Raw genomic sequence first — 15,763 nt, forward strand, 5'->3', positions numbered from 1 at the left:
GCGAAGTCCCCCACCGTCCATCAACGTCTACACGTCATGTGTAGACGTCCGAGACGCAGTGTGCTTGCAGGCTCCGCTTCTTTCAAGCGATTGGAGTTCATCCTGAGTGCCCTTTCTTCTCCTTACGGTTACCGTGTACTCACACGAGCGACATCCATGTGGAATATTCTGGTGGAAGGAAAGAAAAGCTGCTCAAGGGGCGCAGCGAAGTTCCGCCGTGCGTGTTATGTCGAGCACTGGGACAACGCCGAAATACGGGGAGTGGCACACTGCGCAGACGACACCATTGGCCTTGTCGTCTGCTACGTCTGAGACGTCGTCATCTGTCGTCTGTTATTCCCCACAAAAGGACATGAAATTGAAGGCTCGCGCTTACGTGGCAGCAGAAAGCTGTGTCGTTTTTCGCATCTTCCGCAGGAATATTCTGGGAAATGTCGTTCGCGTGAATGCGCGGTCTCTGTGGCTGAATAGCGCAGCCATCGCATCAGTGAAGTTGTCGTTAGTGGATTCTTAGATGTCATCGACATTCACATCCGAGGTCTCGATTTATAGGGACATTGACTTGAAACAGCGCGGTTTATCACACGGCACAGCAGCTGCCTTAATCGCTGGGAAGATACAAGCGGACCCTGAACTCCAATCTTATCGCAGCATTCCATAAAGGAAACATGCTAGCGAGGCTAGTCCCCTTGTTCTCTACGGAAAGTGACCGTTTGGAGCGCACACATTGCTCATGGACTCAACGCTTATCATTGAAGACAACGACTCCATATTACTTGAGTTCCCATCTTCATTTGAACGATAATAACTAACATTCGCAAGGATAAAGCCAAAACCGTGCGTTACACAGCAGACAAAGGAACTAAACAAAGCATGATTGACGATGGGGTGAACGACTTCAACGCACAATTCGCAGTTCAAACATACGCTTCAAGAATATAAACGCTGTCTGGAAAGCGTTCAAGAGCACACTCACGCACGCCCTTCTAATTTCAGCTTATTTGCGTTCCGAGGAGCGAACGAACTCGCCGGAAATCATCGCTAGCACCCACGTATTTGTTGTCAAACCATACGGGTACACAAGGGAGAGTTTTTGGGTAGAACAACCTCGTGCAGTGTACCTTTCGTTCTCATATTTTCCTCGTGCATGTGTCTGAGTTTACCTTGAGAGCGAGCAGTTATGTTTGAGGAGGCTATAGAAGGGAAGGAGGGTGCTGCGGGAAAGGGGTGGAAGCGGTTTTGAGTGAGCTGCTTGAACGGCGCTGCAAACGACGTTGAAAACGTTACAAATGCGAGACGACCGTTGTGATTATGGAGGTGTGCGGAATTGTGATGGGGCTACAGACGGCTTTGGAGTAGTACGCGCGCACCCGGTGGTGGTGGTGAGCGCCGCTGAATCATAAAGTGGTCGTGTGACGTGCGGTGTCCGGTGAAGTGCAAGGAGATCAGTGGTTGTGCATTTTGTGGGTAAGGGTGGTGGTAGCGTGTGTGTGTGTGTGAAGCAAAGTGAAAATATGCGCGATCGTTAAAGCCGAGTTGTGATGCTGATCACGGATTGCTTGTTCCGATGACGAAGGAAGTTTGAAGAGAGGGAGGTTGATGAAGCGGAGGATTTTGAACTCATCGGTCGCATATGAAGTGAATTGATTTTTTGTTCATGGCGGTAAGTGAAGTTAATCTGTCTGGGAATTTCTGGTGTGGGAAGAATCGTTGTCGCGTTTTCCTGATCTTCTTTGTACCTGTACACTACAAGTATACATGCGCGCGTTCGTGAAGCGATAACGCAAGACCGGTGAGGTGGCAGGTGATTGTCGAAGTTTTCAAATGTAGGCAGCGGTTTCCCAATCGTGTTCTCGAGCACTTTCGAGCAATCCTTGTGATGTGCTCGTTGTTGTTGTTGTTGTTGCTCTCTCTCTCTCCTTTTTTTTTTACCTCTACGTGTTATGATATGGGAGTGTTCAGCTGTGAGACGATATTAAACGGAACTACCGTCGTGTATCAAGCATCAGTCAATGGTAATGTAATACACGAAAAGTATCAAGATCTATGTTTTTGTGAATACTAGAAGGTTTTGCCAATGTCTCGTTTTAAGCGGGATTACGAAACACACTAATTTTCTGCTTAAATATTCGTAGCCTGAAGTAGGTTTCGTGCCTCCAGTGAACAACTCATCTCAGACGTCTTGCTTTGTATAGACACGTCACGCGTGTGACTCGACTCATGTTTCAATGTGTTAATGGGAAGTATGCTTCAGAGGCGGAGTTGTCCGTAAATAGTTTGAGTAACTATTATTGACAAGAAGGCGAAACAACCGATCATAGGTCGTGCTATGATATACGTGTGCGAATCCCTCCAATCCTTTTTGTGGATCGTTGCTAGTCCGAACGATTTTGCTTGGGCGCTAAAACCTGCCATCAAACCAGTACCTCTGTGATACTGGAAGTTTCTTCAACAAAGTTTTATCCGTAACAGAATTATACTAATATGCAGCGGCTGCATGTTCGCTCTTTAAACTAAAGCACAGGAGAAGCTTAAATGAATGTTGAATCAACTTACGTTGTCTTCATTTGAGACAGAGCATTTCCTTCAGACAGAGCATTTTCCTTTTGAGGCAGGATGGCTGTCACTGTCTAAAGATTGCGCAAGGGATAGAGAAAAATCAAATTAAAAAATATGCGTAGAATCTACCTATGTGTTCGTCATCTAGGGGCATATTGATTTATTACACAATTTCTTCGGCTGCATAAGTGTTCTGCGCTTCAAAGCTCGACTGAGCTTCAAAGCTTATAACTGAAAGAAAGTGAATGGGGAAGCTTCTGCTCTAGTTCTACAGTGAGGATGATCTCGAATCTAGCTTTGTTTTCCAACCGTATTAGCTCTTTGCCGACACCTCCGGGGAAGGCACCGAGGGCGCCTGCCCATTTGCATAGGAACGGCTCTGGGTTAGGGACCATAGCGCTTACTGTGAAACTTAGGCAGCGCTGCTCGGACAAGTTCCAAAATTGTTGCCATGAACCTGACTACAATGCCAAATGGGCAGCTGCTTTTCCTGCCGAAGAATATACGGTAGGAAGGCTACCTTATAGTACGACGATGAGCGAATTCAGTGGTCCAGGCAGATGCTTGACGGACTTTCGCGGGCGACAGGTGATAAATGAATAGTAATAACGAGAAAGTAATTAAGGCCGCACTAGTGGACAAAAACATCTGCCCATTGCTGATTACACCAAGGTCGTGCTGAAGACTGGGAGGTGCTGGGTTCGAATCCCGCCTCCGGCTGTGCTGTCTGAGGTTTTCCTTGGGTTTTCTGGCAGACCTTCCGGATGTCGGCACAGTTCCCACTGAAGTTGGACCAGGACGCATACCAGGGATGGGCGGTATTTAAATACATTGTAATTGAAATACCATTTAAAATATAAATACACGTATTTACATTTTGTATTTAAATACAGACTCGAAAAATGTATTTATAATTATATTTAAATACCAATTTTCGGGTACTGTATTCTTGTAAATACTTTAGAAATACTCTTAAGTACAGAATATACTGACTGAATGTACTGAATATAGTTGCCCTGCATTTGACCTTTCGGGAAGAAGGGCGAGTTTGGGGCGCAATTATGCCGGGTTTGCGCTAGCATGCGCATGCGACAAACCATTTTAGACGGCGAGTTTTTCACTGTTGTTGCGGACAACGGTCGCGACTACCCGATTACATTGTTCTACGAAGCATCTTCGTCAAATTTAATACAAGCATTTGTTCATCGGCACCTGTGGAGATGCTGTTCTCCTTTGCGAATATGATTGTACGGCCGAACAGAAGATGCCTAAAAGAAGCAGTCTTCGAGAAATTTCTAATATTAAATCGCCATGATAATCTAACAAATAAATGCCATTCTTCCTTGCTGATTTGTCCTTATGATCATCATTATTTCTGTATGACATCTTCGTCACAGTATTTATGGTAGTATATAGTTAAATACCGTATTTATATTTTGTATTTAAATACTCCTGTTGAAAACTATTTATGAAGAGTATTTAAATACCCCCGTCAACAGAGTATTTTAAATTTATATTTAAATACTCAAAATATGTATTTATGCCCGTCCCTGACGCATACTAACCCCCCCCCCCCCCTCCCGTCTCCCACTCCTTCCTACTGTCCTCTCTCCATCTGTCAGCGTCTGTACGCTACTCAGTCATAGTTGCGGCTCGGCGCGAACGCGAAAAAAAAAAAAGGGGGTGCAAGAAATGGGGAACGCACTCGGACCGCGTAAAAATTGGCCGCCGTCTCCACGATTCCTTCTGTTTCTTTTTTTCCTTTCTTTCTTTTTTCAGGCAGAATCGTCGTAGAGAAGTAAATAACCGAATGTCGCTATTGATCACCCTCTGTCCAAGATTCGCTTGATCCCTGTTCAAGTAGAAAATCGTGATTTTTGTCGGGTGAATCTTGGGTTCGTCTGAACAGGCAAAGTAACCAGACGAGCTATACTCTCACTCGAACACACAACAGGTTATACGATGAACATAATCAAATGCTACAGCTATACAGAGTGAGCCACAGCGAAAAGCGAGTGATGCTTGATCCTACTATAGTCGACCTTCTATCAGCACAGCCTCGCCTGTGGCTGCCGAGGGAATACCGAGCACTCGCGGGAGAAATGGGCGATATTACGGGCCTTTGTAATTATTGGGCGAGGTTTCGGCTGTATCATTGTTTGACTCGTTCACGTAAGTCCGCAATAGACTGGTACACATTATTGCACCTTTGCAGGCGGGTATAAATCTGCAGAAAGATATTGTTTTTCTGACGCAGTAATGGTACATGACTTTGGAAGAGATTATATATCATTCACTGAATTAATTGGACACACTCATAAGCACGCAGTGTTTGCAATGTTTTCCTTCTCCATTTGACCGCCTCGTCTTGCTTTTGCGGAACTTTTTTTTCCCCACCGTGCTCTTCAGTTAAGGAGAACTTCTCCACATAATAGGTGACCCACCCTGTAGAATGACGGTGTTACAACTCCTTATTCGAGGAAAGAACAGAGCTTACGTCTCCCTGTGTGATCACTTACATAAATGCAAAGTGTCCCAAAACGGCGTGCGCCTCCCATTTTCGACGAATCGGCTGAGAGAACGATACCGTTCGTAACTGTGATTGGCTAAGAGCGTGCATTGCGGTAAAGTTCTATTAGCACACGCGGGTAGGAACGTAAATCTCCCCTGTCTCCTCGTGGATCGAGACTCTGAAAAACGAGAAAGGATGAAATCGGCATCAGCACGCTCGAATCTTCACTGCACACCCCGCGCGTGTTTGCTTTTCCTTTTACCCAAATACAAACTTGTACCGAATAGCGGTTCCTTCTAATTTCCTGGCCAATTGGCACGTATTCCATCCACGGCGCCACCTCAGCATGAATTCATGACGAGTCGATGTAGGACGTTTTCGTGTTCTTCCTGTGCCAGTTACGACACCAAACATTAGTAAGGGTCCGTTTTTGCCGACCGTGGTAACGTCCTTCCCGCTTCTGCTTTCCGCGAGGTGGCGCTTCTCCCGAGCCTCGTAGCACCAGCGGTCGGACTCGTGCCTGGCCTTTCTTCTTTGCGCCCTTCCGAATAGGGCGGCCATCTATTAGAGAAAATATTGCGCAATTTCATTATTTATCGCCGCTTTGTTGGTGTGGCGGTCGTGTTCTCGAGGATGCAGGCTTTGGAATGTAATGTTTTGTTATTGTTGTTACTCTTTTGCATGATGTGTGGTGTGCTCTGACCTTGTTTGTTTAGGGAGCCGCGCCGCGAGTGCACGAGAGTGAGGTCACGGGGTGTGAGGTGTTCGTTGTAAGCGAGCTTCGTTATAAACGGACTTTTCATCGTGTGTCGCGGTTGCTTGTGGAATACCTTTGTCGTTTCGATCAAGCCTGTGGGTACGAGTGTTCGTGTACAGCGCATACAGGGCGTTTATTTTTATCCTTTACAGAATTTTATAAACAAGCTATGAGAACAGCACAGATGTCAGTTTTGTAGTTGAGTTATACGGCCAGACGCTGACATCCTCTCGAAGAAAGTATGCAACTACAAGACAACTAATTACCCAGAATTCATTAATTAACTCTTTATAATTAGGTGATTTCGTGCAAAAGCGAGATCTTCTGGATGATAGTATGTAACTACAAGGTGTCTAATTACCTAAATTCCGTTAATTAGCTCTTTAGTTAGGTAATTTTGAGGCAAAAGCGAGGAAGCAGAACGAGAGACAATCCTCATTGGAAGCTATTCTATCTTGTATAATTCCAGAATAGTGTATTGTTGATGGGCCAAAATCATCATCATCATCATCGCCATCATTCAGAAAAGTGCGCGCGCCGTGAAATATCCACCGCCGAATTTCGGTATGCAAATGAGCCGAAACCGAAAAAGCACGCCTCAAGAGCTCATCATCTACGCCGACGGAGGCTTACCGGGCCTTAAAGTGGTTTATGTGGCCAGCAACTCCACCTCGGCACCTACTCCAATCATCTCCATCGCTTCAAATCACGTGGCCCTGTGACGTGAAATGAGCGCTGTGCTCCCTGCGTTCCAGGTCGCCGCGGTTTCGGCTCATTTGCATATCAAAATTTGGGGACGAATATTTTAACGCACGCGCGTGTTTCAGGGTTTGTTACACGTGAAATGCCTTTCAACGAGGATAGTCTCTCATTGTGCTATCTCGCTTTTGCCCGAAATCACCTAATTATAAAGAGTTAATTAATGAATTCTAGGTAATTAGTTATCTTGTAGTTGCATACTTTCTTCGAGAGGATGTCCGCCTGACCGTATAACTCAATTGCAAAAACGACATCTGTGCTGCTCCCATAGCCTTTTTATGAAAATTATGTAACGGATAAAAATAAACTCCCTGTATACTGACGTTTTTCCGTATACCTCGACAAACATATATACAGTTGTAGAAAAAAAGTATGCAACTATATCTTGTTATGCAGAAAAGATTATCATTCAACTGCCGACCGTATGGGCCATCTCACTCCATACATACCTCGTGGACAATGCCCGCGTATGCTCACTGTGAGTAGAGCATGAGCAACTCGCGTTCGTCCATGAGCGCCGAGTGAGCGTCTGTGTGCAAATGAGCGTGAGTGAGCATGCGAGTATGAATGAGCTTGACTCAGGACTGGACTTCATTCGTGAGCGAGCACAGTTTAGTGGCTCGTCAGTTATTGATCAGAGGTCAGAGAACGGACACACTGCCAACAGTGAGCGCTAGGCATGTGTGCCGTCAGCTCTATCTGTCTTACGCAGCAGTCTCAAACTCAGCTATAGTCCCAATCGCATCAGCTCCGCTCTCCTCACTTTTACGCTCTTGGTAGTGAGATGAGACGGCAAACGAGGGTGTGAGCGAGAAGCGAGCGTGTACGAGCGAGCGGGAACACCCAGAGAGGTGAACCGCAGATAGGTGAGCAAACAGAAGGCTGAGCCAAGGAATGAGCATGAGTTATCAATAAACTGAGAGCTGAGCGGAAGTCGCAAGTGCAGACATGTATCTCCACGTTTTCATATCTTCTTTTTACTTCTCTTTTGAACTGTCCCTTCGTTTCTATACTGTGAACAATACACACCGTGCTCCTGTCCATTAAAAACCGTACGGGCTGTCAGTAGAGCGACCCTGCCCCAAATCGGTCTATAATTAGGCCCGTTCGGAACCCAGTATAAGGGCCAGTAAAAGAGCCGACAAACCCGTCCCTTAATTAAAAAGTTGCACGCTCTTCATTTAAATATTGAGTAAATTATGCACGCACCAATTAGGCGCGTATCGGATCGCCCCGACATTATCTTACCGTGTCTTTCTTGCGACGGGCTCTTTTGCATTTATATTCTTAACCATTGTGTGTAGATTAGCGCGACGATTTTCCGCCATCCGATCCCTTCGCTTCAAATTCGTTATGTAGCTCATGGAAGCACTAACGAACCTGTAGCCAGTTTTCAGCGAACTGTCTCACAACCTAAGCGATGTGTGTCGCTTAAAAAGGTGATCTCGATCCTCCCGAAGTGTTTTGTTCTTTAAAACAACTGCGTCTTAAAGTGGTTTGACTTGTAGTTGCTGCTTTTGATATGCTGAGTGGGGGTTATTTCCAGCCTGGGAACGAAAGGTCCCGTTCGGGTGGTCGAGGTTATCTTGCTGTCTCGAAGGGTTATGGGTGGCTCTGTGTGGCAGTAGGTGTGGGGGGAGGAGTTGTCCGAGTTAAAATGGATGATTAAAGGGAGCACCGTTCGTCAGTGCGCTTTGTCCTTTCTTTTTGTAACCAATGTATGTGTGCTACCTCAGCGCGAAACAAGTAAAGTTCGATGTGTATTTGAAAGGACGCAGCATTTTAACTAAGTGAGCGTGTCAGGAGATGCAGAAGGGCAGTTTATGAGCCAGTTTTATTATCGTGTGACTCAGTAACTTAGCGCAATATAATGAACTTGCGCACTTTTTTTTTCGGTCGTGCATTTGTAGGAAATAGCGTCCAGCTCTGCTGTCACGCTATATATAGGAGCACAGCTGCGAAGTAACGAGAGGGATGTAGCGGGGGAGTTGGTACATGTTCATATCGACCGTTCTGCAGCACAGGAGACGAAGGCAAAAGGTTAGAAACAGAGGCGGGACAGAACGCCTCAGGTCAATATGAACTGTGAAGTGACTACGTAAGAGTAATTGACAACAACAACAACAACAAATGATTGTAATTGAGTTGCTGTAACCAGTTGCCTTTAGAAAATCTAGTTACTGTATCTCAGTGTATACCTTAAGATATGAGTAACTTGTACGTAGCCATGTTTTACCTGCACTTTAACTTGGGAGCGGCATTTACTTTTTCCAGTTTTTGCAAATTTGTGACTGTAGTATGTATACATAAGGTGTTAGCTTTTATTACGATCAATATAAATTCGGTGACACTAGCACAAGTGCCGTTTTTGTAGTTGGGTCATTCCATGCCAAATGTCCCAAACATTGCGCGCTACCATCCCCGGTTTCTTTCAAATAAATTGTGGTTGATTCTTCCCATACAGCAGATGCTCTCCTGGCTTATTTTTGCCGTAAAAGTTTTCTTCGCGCCGTGGCCGCCTCTTTAAGATTTGCGATGAGACATGTGATCTATCTGGTGAAAAAGAAAATCTAACAGAATAGCTTTTTCGCAAATTCCAACCAAATCTCTTCTGAGGGAAGGCAAAGCATAACACTTTCGTGCCAAGACCCGTTGAAGGTTGATCGATACTTTATATCGCGAATTTATGCCCCGAGAAAATTGTAAAACTTCGAGAACTTTCTGAATTTTTTTACGGAACTCTGCATTTTTTTCAGAGACGTTTAAACTGTTTAGCGTGTTGCAAGAATACGCAGAAAAAAAAATGAATTTCGGAAATATTGTTTCATATGCCACATATTCGGCCGTCAATTCCACACTGAAGTGGTCCTGATAAAAATACGAGACAAATTGCATTTGATAGTATGCCCCTTCAACATTTATTTTACAAAGTTTCATCGAAGCACTTCTTGTTTTGGCAGCGAAAAAAATCTTTGAACTTTACCACCCACGCACTTGCTTGTGGCTTGCCTAAAATCAGAGGTCTTGGGGTATATGTCAGGTCGTTAAAAAAAGAGAAAGGAAAAAAAAAAAGCCTCACACAAGCACGTACTTTTTCTTTTTTCTTTTTTTTTACGACCAGGCTTTAAACAGCGGATGCTCGCAATTCCACAATCTCATATTTAATTTTCTTCAACGAAAAAATGGCTAGGAAGCAAGCGAAGTGGTGAAGATGATGCATAATGTAAAACCCCGAGACTATAGGGAACACGAAGGGACAGACACAACACGAAACTTCGTGTTGCGTCTGTCCCTTCGTGTTCCCTAGTCTCGGAGTTTTACAGTATGCATAACTTTGTTCTTTTTTTTCTCTCTCTCTCTTCTTTTTTGCGTGTAAGCTTCATTGTGCAAATAAACATTAGTCTCATTGAGTTTCATTCAGTGATTTTCTGTAACTTATTTTCGAGAGTCATGCAGTGTGTGAGGCGATTACATTTTGTAGCAACTTCCACATCCTCGGTAATCAGCGAAAACGTGGAGACAAATTGTCGTGCTGGAGTGAGGAGGCAGGTGGCAGTGACGTCGCCCTAACAATTTCGTTATTCGACAGAGGGGACAAGGCGCAGACTAACGGGTGCATAACGTATATGGAACAATAACCGAAAGACGCGGGACGAAGAGACGAACACGACAAAGTTGTCAGACGCGCTAAAAGTTTAATCACATCAAGCAACCCTAAAAACCCAAAAACTCCCGAAGGGAAGGGGGAAAGGATGGCTTCAGGGTTCCTTGATGCGATTGAACTTTTACCGTGTCTGCGAACTTTGTCGCGTTTGTCTCTTCGTCCCGCGTCTCTCGAGCCGCGTTTACATGAACTCGACAGAGCCGATCGAGTTGACTGCCGAGTCGAGTTGAACTTGACCCGACGTTGACTCGCTCCAACGGGAGACGATCGCAGCGAGTCGAGCTGCCAGCGCAGTGAGAGCGTCTTCCGGTTCCTGTTTCTCGTCCCGCCTGCGTAGAGCAATGGCTGTGCTCGGTCCCACGGTTCCTCGTGTCCGGCCAACTCGACCCGACCGCGTTTACATGCACTTCGCCCGTCCAGTCGAGCGCGTCAACCCCACCCCTTGCTGTCGGATGGACTCAACTCGACCCGACAGCGTTTACATGAGCGGGTTAACTCGACTGTTCAACTCAACCCGCTCCTGTCGAGTTCATGTAAACGCGCGGCTTCTGTTTTTGCTTCTTATAAATCTCTTTTCTGTGTTTTTTTTTTTTTCGCATCTACCAACGAAATACTGTACTGAACAGCCTCACCGTTCCGCAGATAATCTGCGAGCCATTGTGCCCAAACTATTACAACAATGGATCCTCCACATACTTCCGAATGTAACATGGTGGACCATCACCGCGTTTTTCTTGCTCATTTTTTGTGCTCACAGAATTGAGTCTCCACCTTAGCGGTCAGTCGGCGCCACTGACTTTCCCAATTCCCCATGACGTTGAAGAATGAGCGCATAATCAGTCGGGCCAACTAGATCCGCTCTTGAGGTCGATAGGTGGCGCTGTAAGGCGCCACCTTCTCTCTTATTACTCTCATATGATGGAAAGGAGGAGACGGAGGGTCACCACGGTGTAATCGCTGATTAGTGATTACGAAAACGGAAGAAATAACACCCATTAGATGATGCAATTGGGGAATGGGATTTTATATGCTTTATCCGGGGGTAATTAAAGTATATGAGACATTATGGACTGTGCTTTTCCTTTTTCTTCTTTTTTTTTCTTTCTCCCGTGGCCTCGTACATGCGTTGTTGTCAAGGCTAAAGTGTATTTCTTGGAAAGGGGAAAGTATGGAGAATCGAGTGCAAGAGAAGGATAGAGCAGTAATCGACCGTGAATGTCAAATCCTCGTATAGAGCCGCTTTGATAAGACGCGATATTTACGTCTCTTTCTTTAAAGCGTGTGTTTCGCACGTTCCCTAACCGCTGCTTAATGATGATGGGCCTTTATGCCCATAATTGGGACCCGATTAACCTTGGTTCTGAAGTTACGGCGAAGAACGAAGACGTCGCTTGAGGGCGGGTGGTGCTCGCGTGTATCTCGGAATGATGAAGCGATGTTTTCTTTTTTTTTTTTTCACCGCAAATTGGCAGTTGAAAGCATCACGCACCGTTACAGAGTTACTCCCTCATGCTAGTTTGGAACATCTTTTTGTCCTCTCCTCCTCCCCGTATTTTAGAATAGCTGGGCGCATATCGCCTGTGGATTTGCACTCAAACATACGGGGAGAAAGGGAAGATGCATGTCGTAACTTGGGACCATTCCAGGCTGTCTACTTCTTGGTTTCACACGTTTTGGACACGGCATGATTTCTGAGTCATCAAAGTATGCCTATTCATTTCCTGCAGGACAAAACAAAATTAGTAGGAGAGCGAATAATAAAAATATTTTCGGAAGGTTTCTATGGCAACTTTATGTTGGGAGGAGGATTTCACTTCCGTTTTCCAATTTCTCGAATGCACAACCAAATGTAAGAATTCCGGCGTAGATGGGGGGGGGGGAGGTCTAACCCCCCCGAAACCCCCTCTGGCTGCACCGCTGGGAACAAAAATGAGAAAAACAAACAAAGCAATAAGGGAATCGTATAGCAAAACGTCATATATAAACGCACCATAATCGTGTTCAACTTAGGAATGGCATTGTCGGTGCATCTTTTTCTCCTATTATTTAACGATCAGGAGACAATACTATACTGTTCGAAACGTTCCACTATAATTTCTTGTGCTCATGTTTGTCTCTCAATAATTATTTTCATGCTTCAGTGTAATGACGAAAGGTCACGATAAGACGCGAAGACATCTCTTTTAAGACCTCTCCCACCATGCAGAAGACCTCTCTTGCGTAAAAGAGGCGATTTCTTGGCCTTATAGAGGCCAGCTACGTACAGCACGGAAGATGCCGTTGTTATAAGTTGAACGTAACTGTAAATGCGGCTAATCTGCCTCAGCTTTATGTACGAACCGTACTTTGTCCACAAAAAAGCTCCCTTGACCATCATCTCCGAAGGTCAAGTACTGGCGTGAAACAAAGGACAATAACAGCGACAATGGGCAGCAGCGATATAAGAAGCGGCGACCGTTCAGGCGAGCAGCTCGATGAAAAGCGAGTCCAAAGTATAAATAGCGAGACGTTAATTAGAAACACGAACACATCAGATACATCATATAGAGTGAACGTCACGGGAGCATAGTATATATTTTAGACGCGTCCACAACTGCTTTGTGTGTGGACATCCTTTATATAGTGGTTCCTCTAAACCCTGCGTGTAATGAGTGCGAGTGAATTGAGCGTAATAGTGTTTGTGATAGGGAGTAATGGATGGTATATAGTCGATGCGAAGGCCCGATGAATTGATTGAGGAAAATTCGAGTCGCGGTGAAGGAGTGAGAGATGCGGTTAATGGAGGGATGCGAGTGAAGCACCTGAGGTTGTAGCCTGGAGAAGAAAATGTTTTTTTTTTTATTTGAATTCTGTTTTGTTTTTGCAATCCAGAAGTGCTTTCTGGACGCCTGATGTGTGGAGGAGGGGAAATATAGAGTGAAGTTTGTAATTGGATTGCTAGCTCGTTTTGGACGAATTTCTTGTCACCGTTTCTATGGCGATTTCAGACCACGCGATCGTGATTCAAGTGTGGAAAAGATAGCCGGAGAAGCCACAACGGCGGTCCTCTCCTAAAACGCGGTGCTAAAACATATCTTGAGGAAGCGGAAAACGTCGAGGCGGAGGAGGATGGTTCCAAGTGTATGTCCAGTTGTGGTACAGACGCTGGCGAAGATCTGACTTTTTCCCAATGTAACATGATGCCTACAACCAATTGCAACACAGTAGTAGCACGTGGAGCCATAACAAACAACATTTTATTATCGCTCCACGTGCTACTGCTGTGTTGCGATTGGTTGTTTGCCTTGTGTAATGTATATATTTGTCTCCTTCCATTAGACTTCTGCTAGTTGCGAGCTTGCAGGTCTACCGTCGTTTATGTTTTAACCCGCTTGTCCGCGTCCCTTGCTGCAGTTCCACTCATGTATGTACATCAACCAACGACCCGCTTCAACCCACTTGTTAACACGATGCCATCCGATATCTAGCTCCTCAATCAATTTCGATCTCGATAGGTTAAAACCCGATTTTACCCCGAACCATCTCTCGACTCTACGTGTCTAGGAAAAAGAGAGAGAGGGAAGAAGGAGAGAAAGTGACAATAGCCAGCGTCAGCGACTTGCAACATTCATCCACCTGACAGCGCCTAAGGGGCCTCAAACTCGAGTCGAGTCGCAGGCCGCACCGACCTTTGACCCCATCTTGGAGGGCCGTACCATAAAGTAATTAACCGTAATTACCACAAAATATCCTAAAATACAATCAAATAAAAATATACAGAAAAACAGGAGCGGCGTAGTTATTTTGGGGTGTGTACAATTCATTGCTGAAAAACTCCGCTTGGCACTCCCAACAGATGCCTCTCGGAATCAGGTACTGAAAACACAACAAAACTACGGTAGTTATGTATTTCTTCGCAAGCGATTATGACAATGTTCAGGAACTCTGATATTATATATCCCATTTACGCGCTGTATAGTTGCCATTGCTATACAGTTTCAGCTTGGAAAAAAGAAATAGCCAAAGAAGAGAGAAGCAGCGCAGCTGACTTTGTTGACACTGGATGATTTCGGGTTTGCTACTTTTATATGCCCCGAAAAAAATTAAAATTCAGCGGCCTTTGTGCATCATTGCTGCGTCTCCGTCTATTTCCCGTTCTGCATCTCTGTGTCCCTTTCCAATTTCCCGCAGCTGACATGCGTAGAGGATGCTGCTTCTATAATCTTGCAAACTTAGTGCGAGAATTCAGATGAGCCCATTTTAATTCTCACATTAGATGCAGTGTTAGTTTACCATCGTACACGCAAATACCAGATTGCTGTGATCGTAACTTGTTCACATGAATAAGGGCAGCATACTCCAGACAAGGGTAAAAGCAATGCCCAAAAATCCAGTTTCGTTCCTAATTCTTTACTCCTTTTTTTTTTTTTGCTCCCTTATGAAGGTAGTAGGCAGCTTCCTTCTTCTGGGTTGTCAAAAGCGCCCGGGCCGCAGAATAGCTGCTCGCGGGTCACTTGCGGCCCGTGTTTTTGAGACCCTTGGTCCAAACGAATCGGCATCCACATTGTAACCCTTTTACGTTCCGGAATTCGAGTTTTCACGAATACACTGAAAAACTTCAAAAGTTACCTTTTACTTTAAACTGAAAGTAACGGAATACACAAAGGCCACTCGATTTCAACTCGAGCTAGAGGTTAAAATCGACGCTCAATTTTTACCTCCTAATATCTCCTAAGGGCAGACTTGTGCCCGTTACTCAAAAAAAGTAATTCATTACTGTTACCGTTACTCTTCTAGCTAAAATAATTTTTTAGTGTTGCAAGTTACTCGACTCAAAATGTAATTGATTAACGAGTATAAAAGTAACGCGTTACTCGGGCTGTTACTTTGAATTCATGCAAAAATTTCCGCCCCTGTGTGCTTCGAAAAAAAAAAAAGAAAGAAAAGCCCCAACTCCCAAGTGATTGGGACAGCTAAAATAGCGCGAAAGACTTGCGAGCGAGAAGTAGCAATAATATTTTCCGCTTACTACAGTAGAATAGCCCAACAAAGGCATAGGAAATTTGTCACAGAGCATTGTTATTTTGAGTCAGACTCTACTTCAAAAGTAATTGATTACTCAAAATTGTAATCCAATTACTTGAAAAATTACTTGTTCAAAAATGTAATTGATTACTCGAAAAATTACTAAAAAGTAATTGATTACAAGTAACGCAATTACTTGTAACGCGTTACATACAAATCTGCCTAAGGATCTTTAATGAAAACCCCGAAAACCACCATTCCGACAACATATACGTTTTGCGAGTTGTTCGCCGGATTATAAATGAAATTCTGCCTAATATGGCTACAATCTCACAATGCGAGGCATTCTGATTTTGTCCGGAGCATGTAGAACCTTGGACATTTCCGCGATAGCGACCTGCAAGCAACCACTCAACAAATCCCGTAGCCGCTGACCCTCAGTCACCCCCAAAACGTCAAAAGCCCCCGATCTGTCCGGTCCGCCGAACCGTTCAACGCAGTTTGCCAC

General features: G+C 44.8%; 1 protein-coding gene across 1 annotated transcript in view; it reads left to right on the plus strand.

Moving 5' to 3' along the window:
• The first annotated feature begins 1,273 nt into the window (after nucleotides 1-1,273).
• The window catches only part of LOC135396874 (uncharacterized), a 151,384-nt gene continuing 136,894 nt past the window's right edge, over nucleotides 1,274-15,763 (plus strand). Inside the window, exon 1 of the mRNA XM_064628084.1 lies at nucleotides 1,274-1,663. Within this exon, the coding sequence (XP_064484154.1) occupies nucleotides 1,658-1,663 (6 nt within the window). The 5' untranslated portion in view covers nucleotides 1,274-1,657. The remainder of the gene's footprint in view (nucleotides 1,664-15,763) is intronic.

Source organism: Ornithodoros turicata, chromosome 6 (assembly GCF_037126465.1).
Source record: "Ornithodoros turicata isolate Travis chromosome 6, ASM3712646v1, whole genome shotgun sequence".
In the NCBI taxonomy this organism is placed as follows: Eukaryota; Metazoa; Arthropoda; class Arachnida; order Ixodida; family Argasidae; genus Ornithodoros; species Ornithodoros turicata.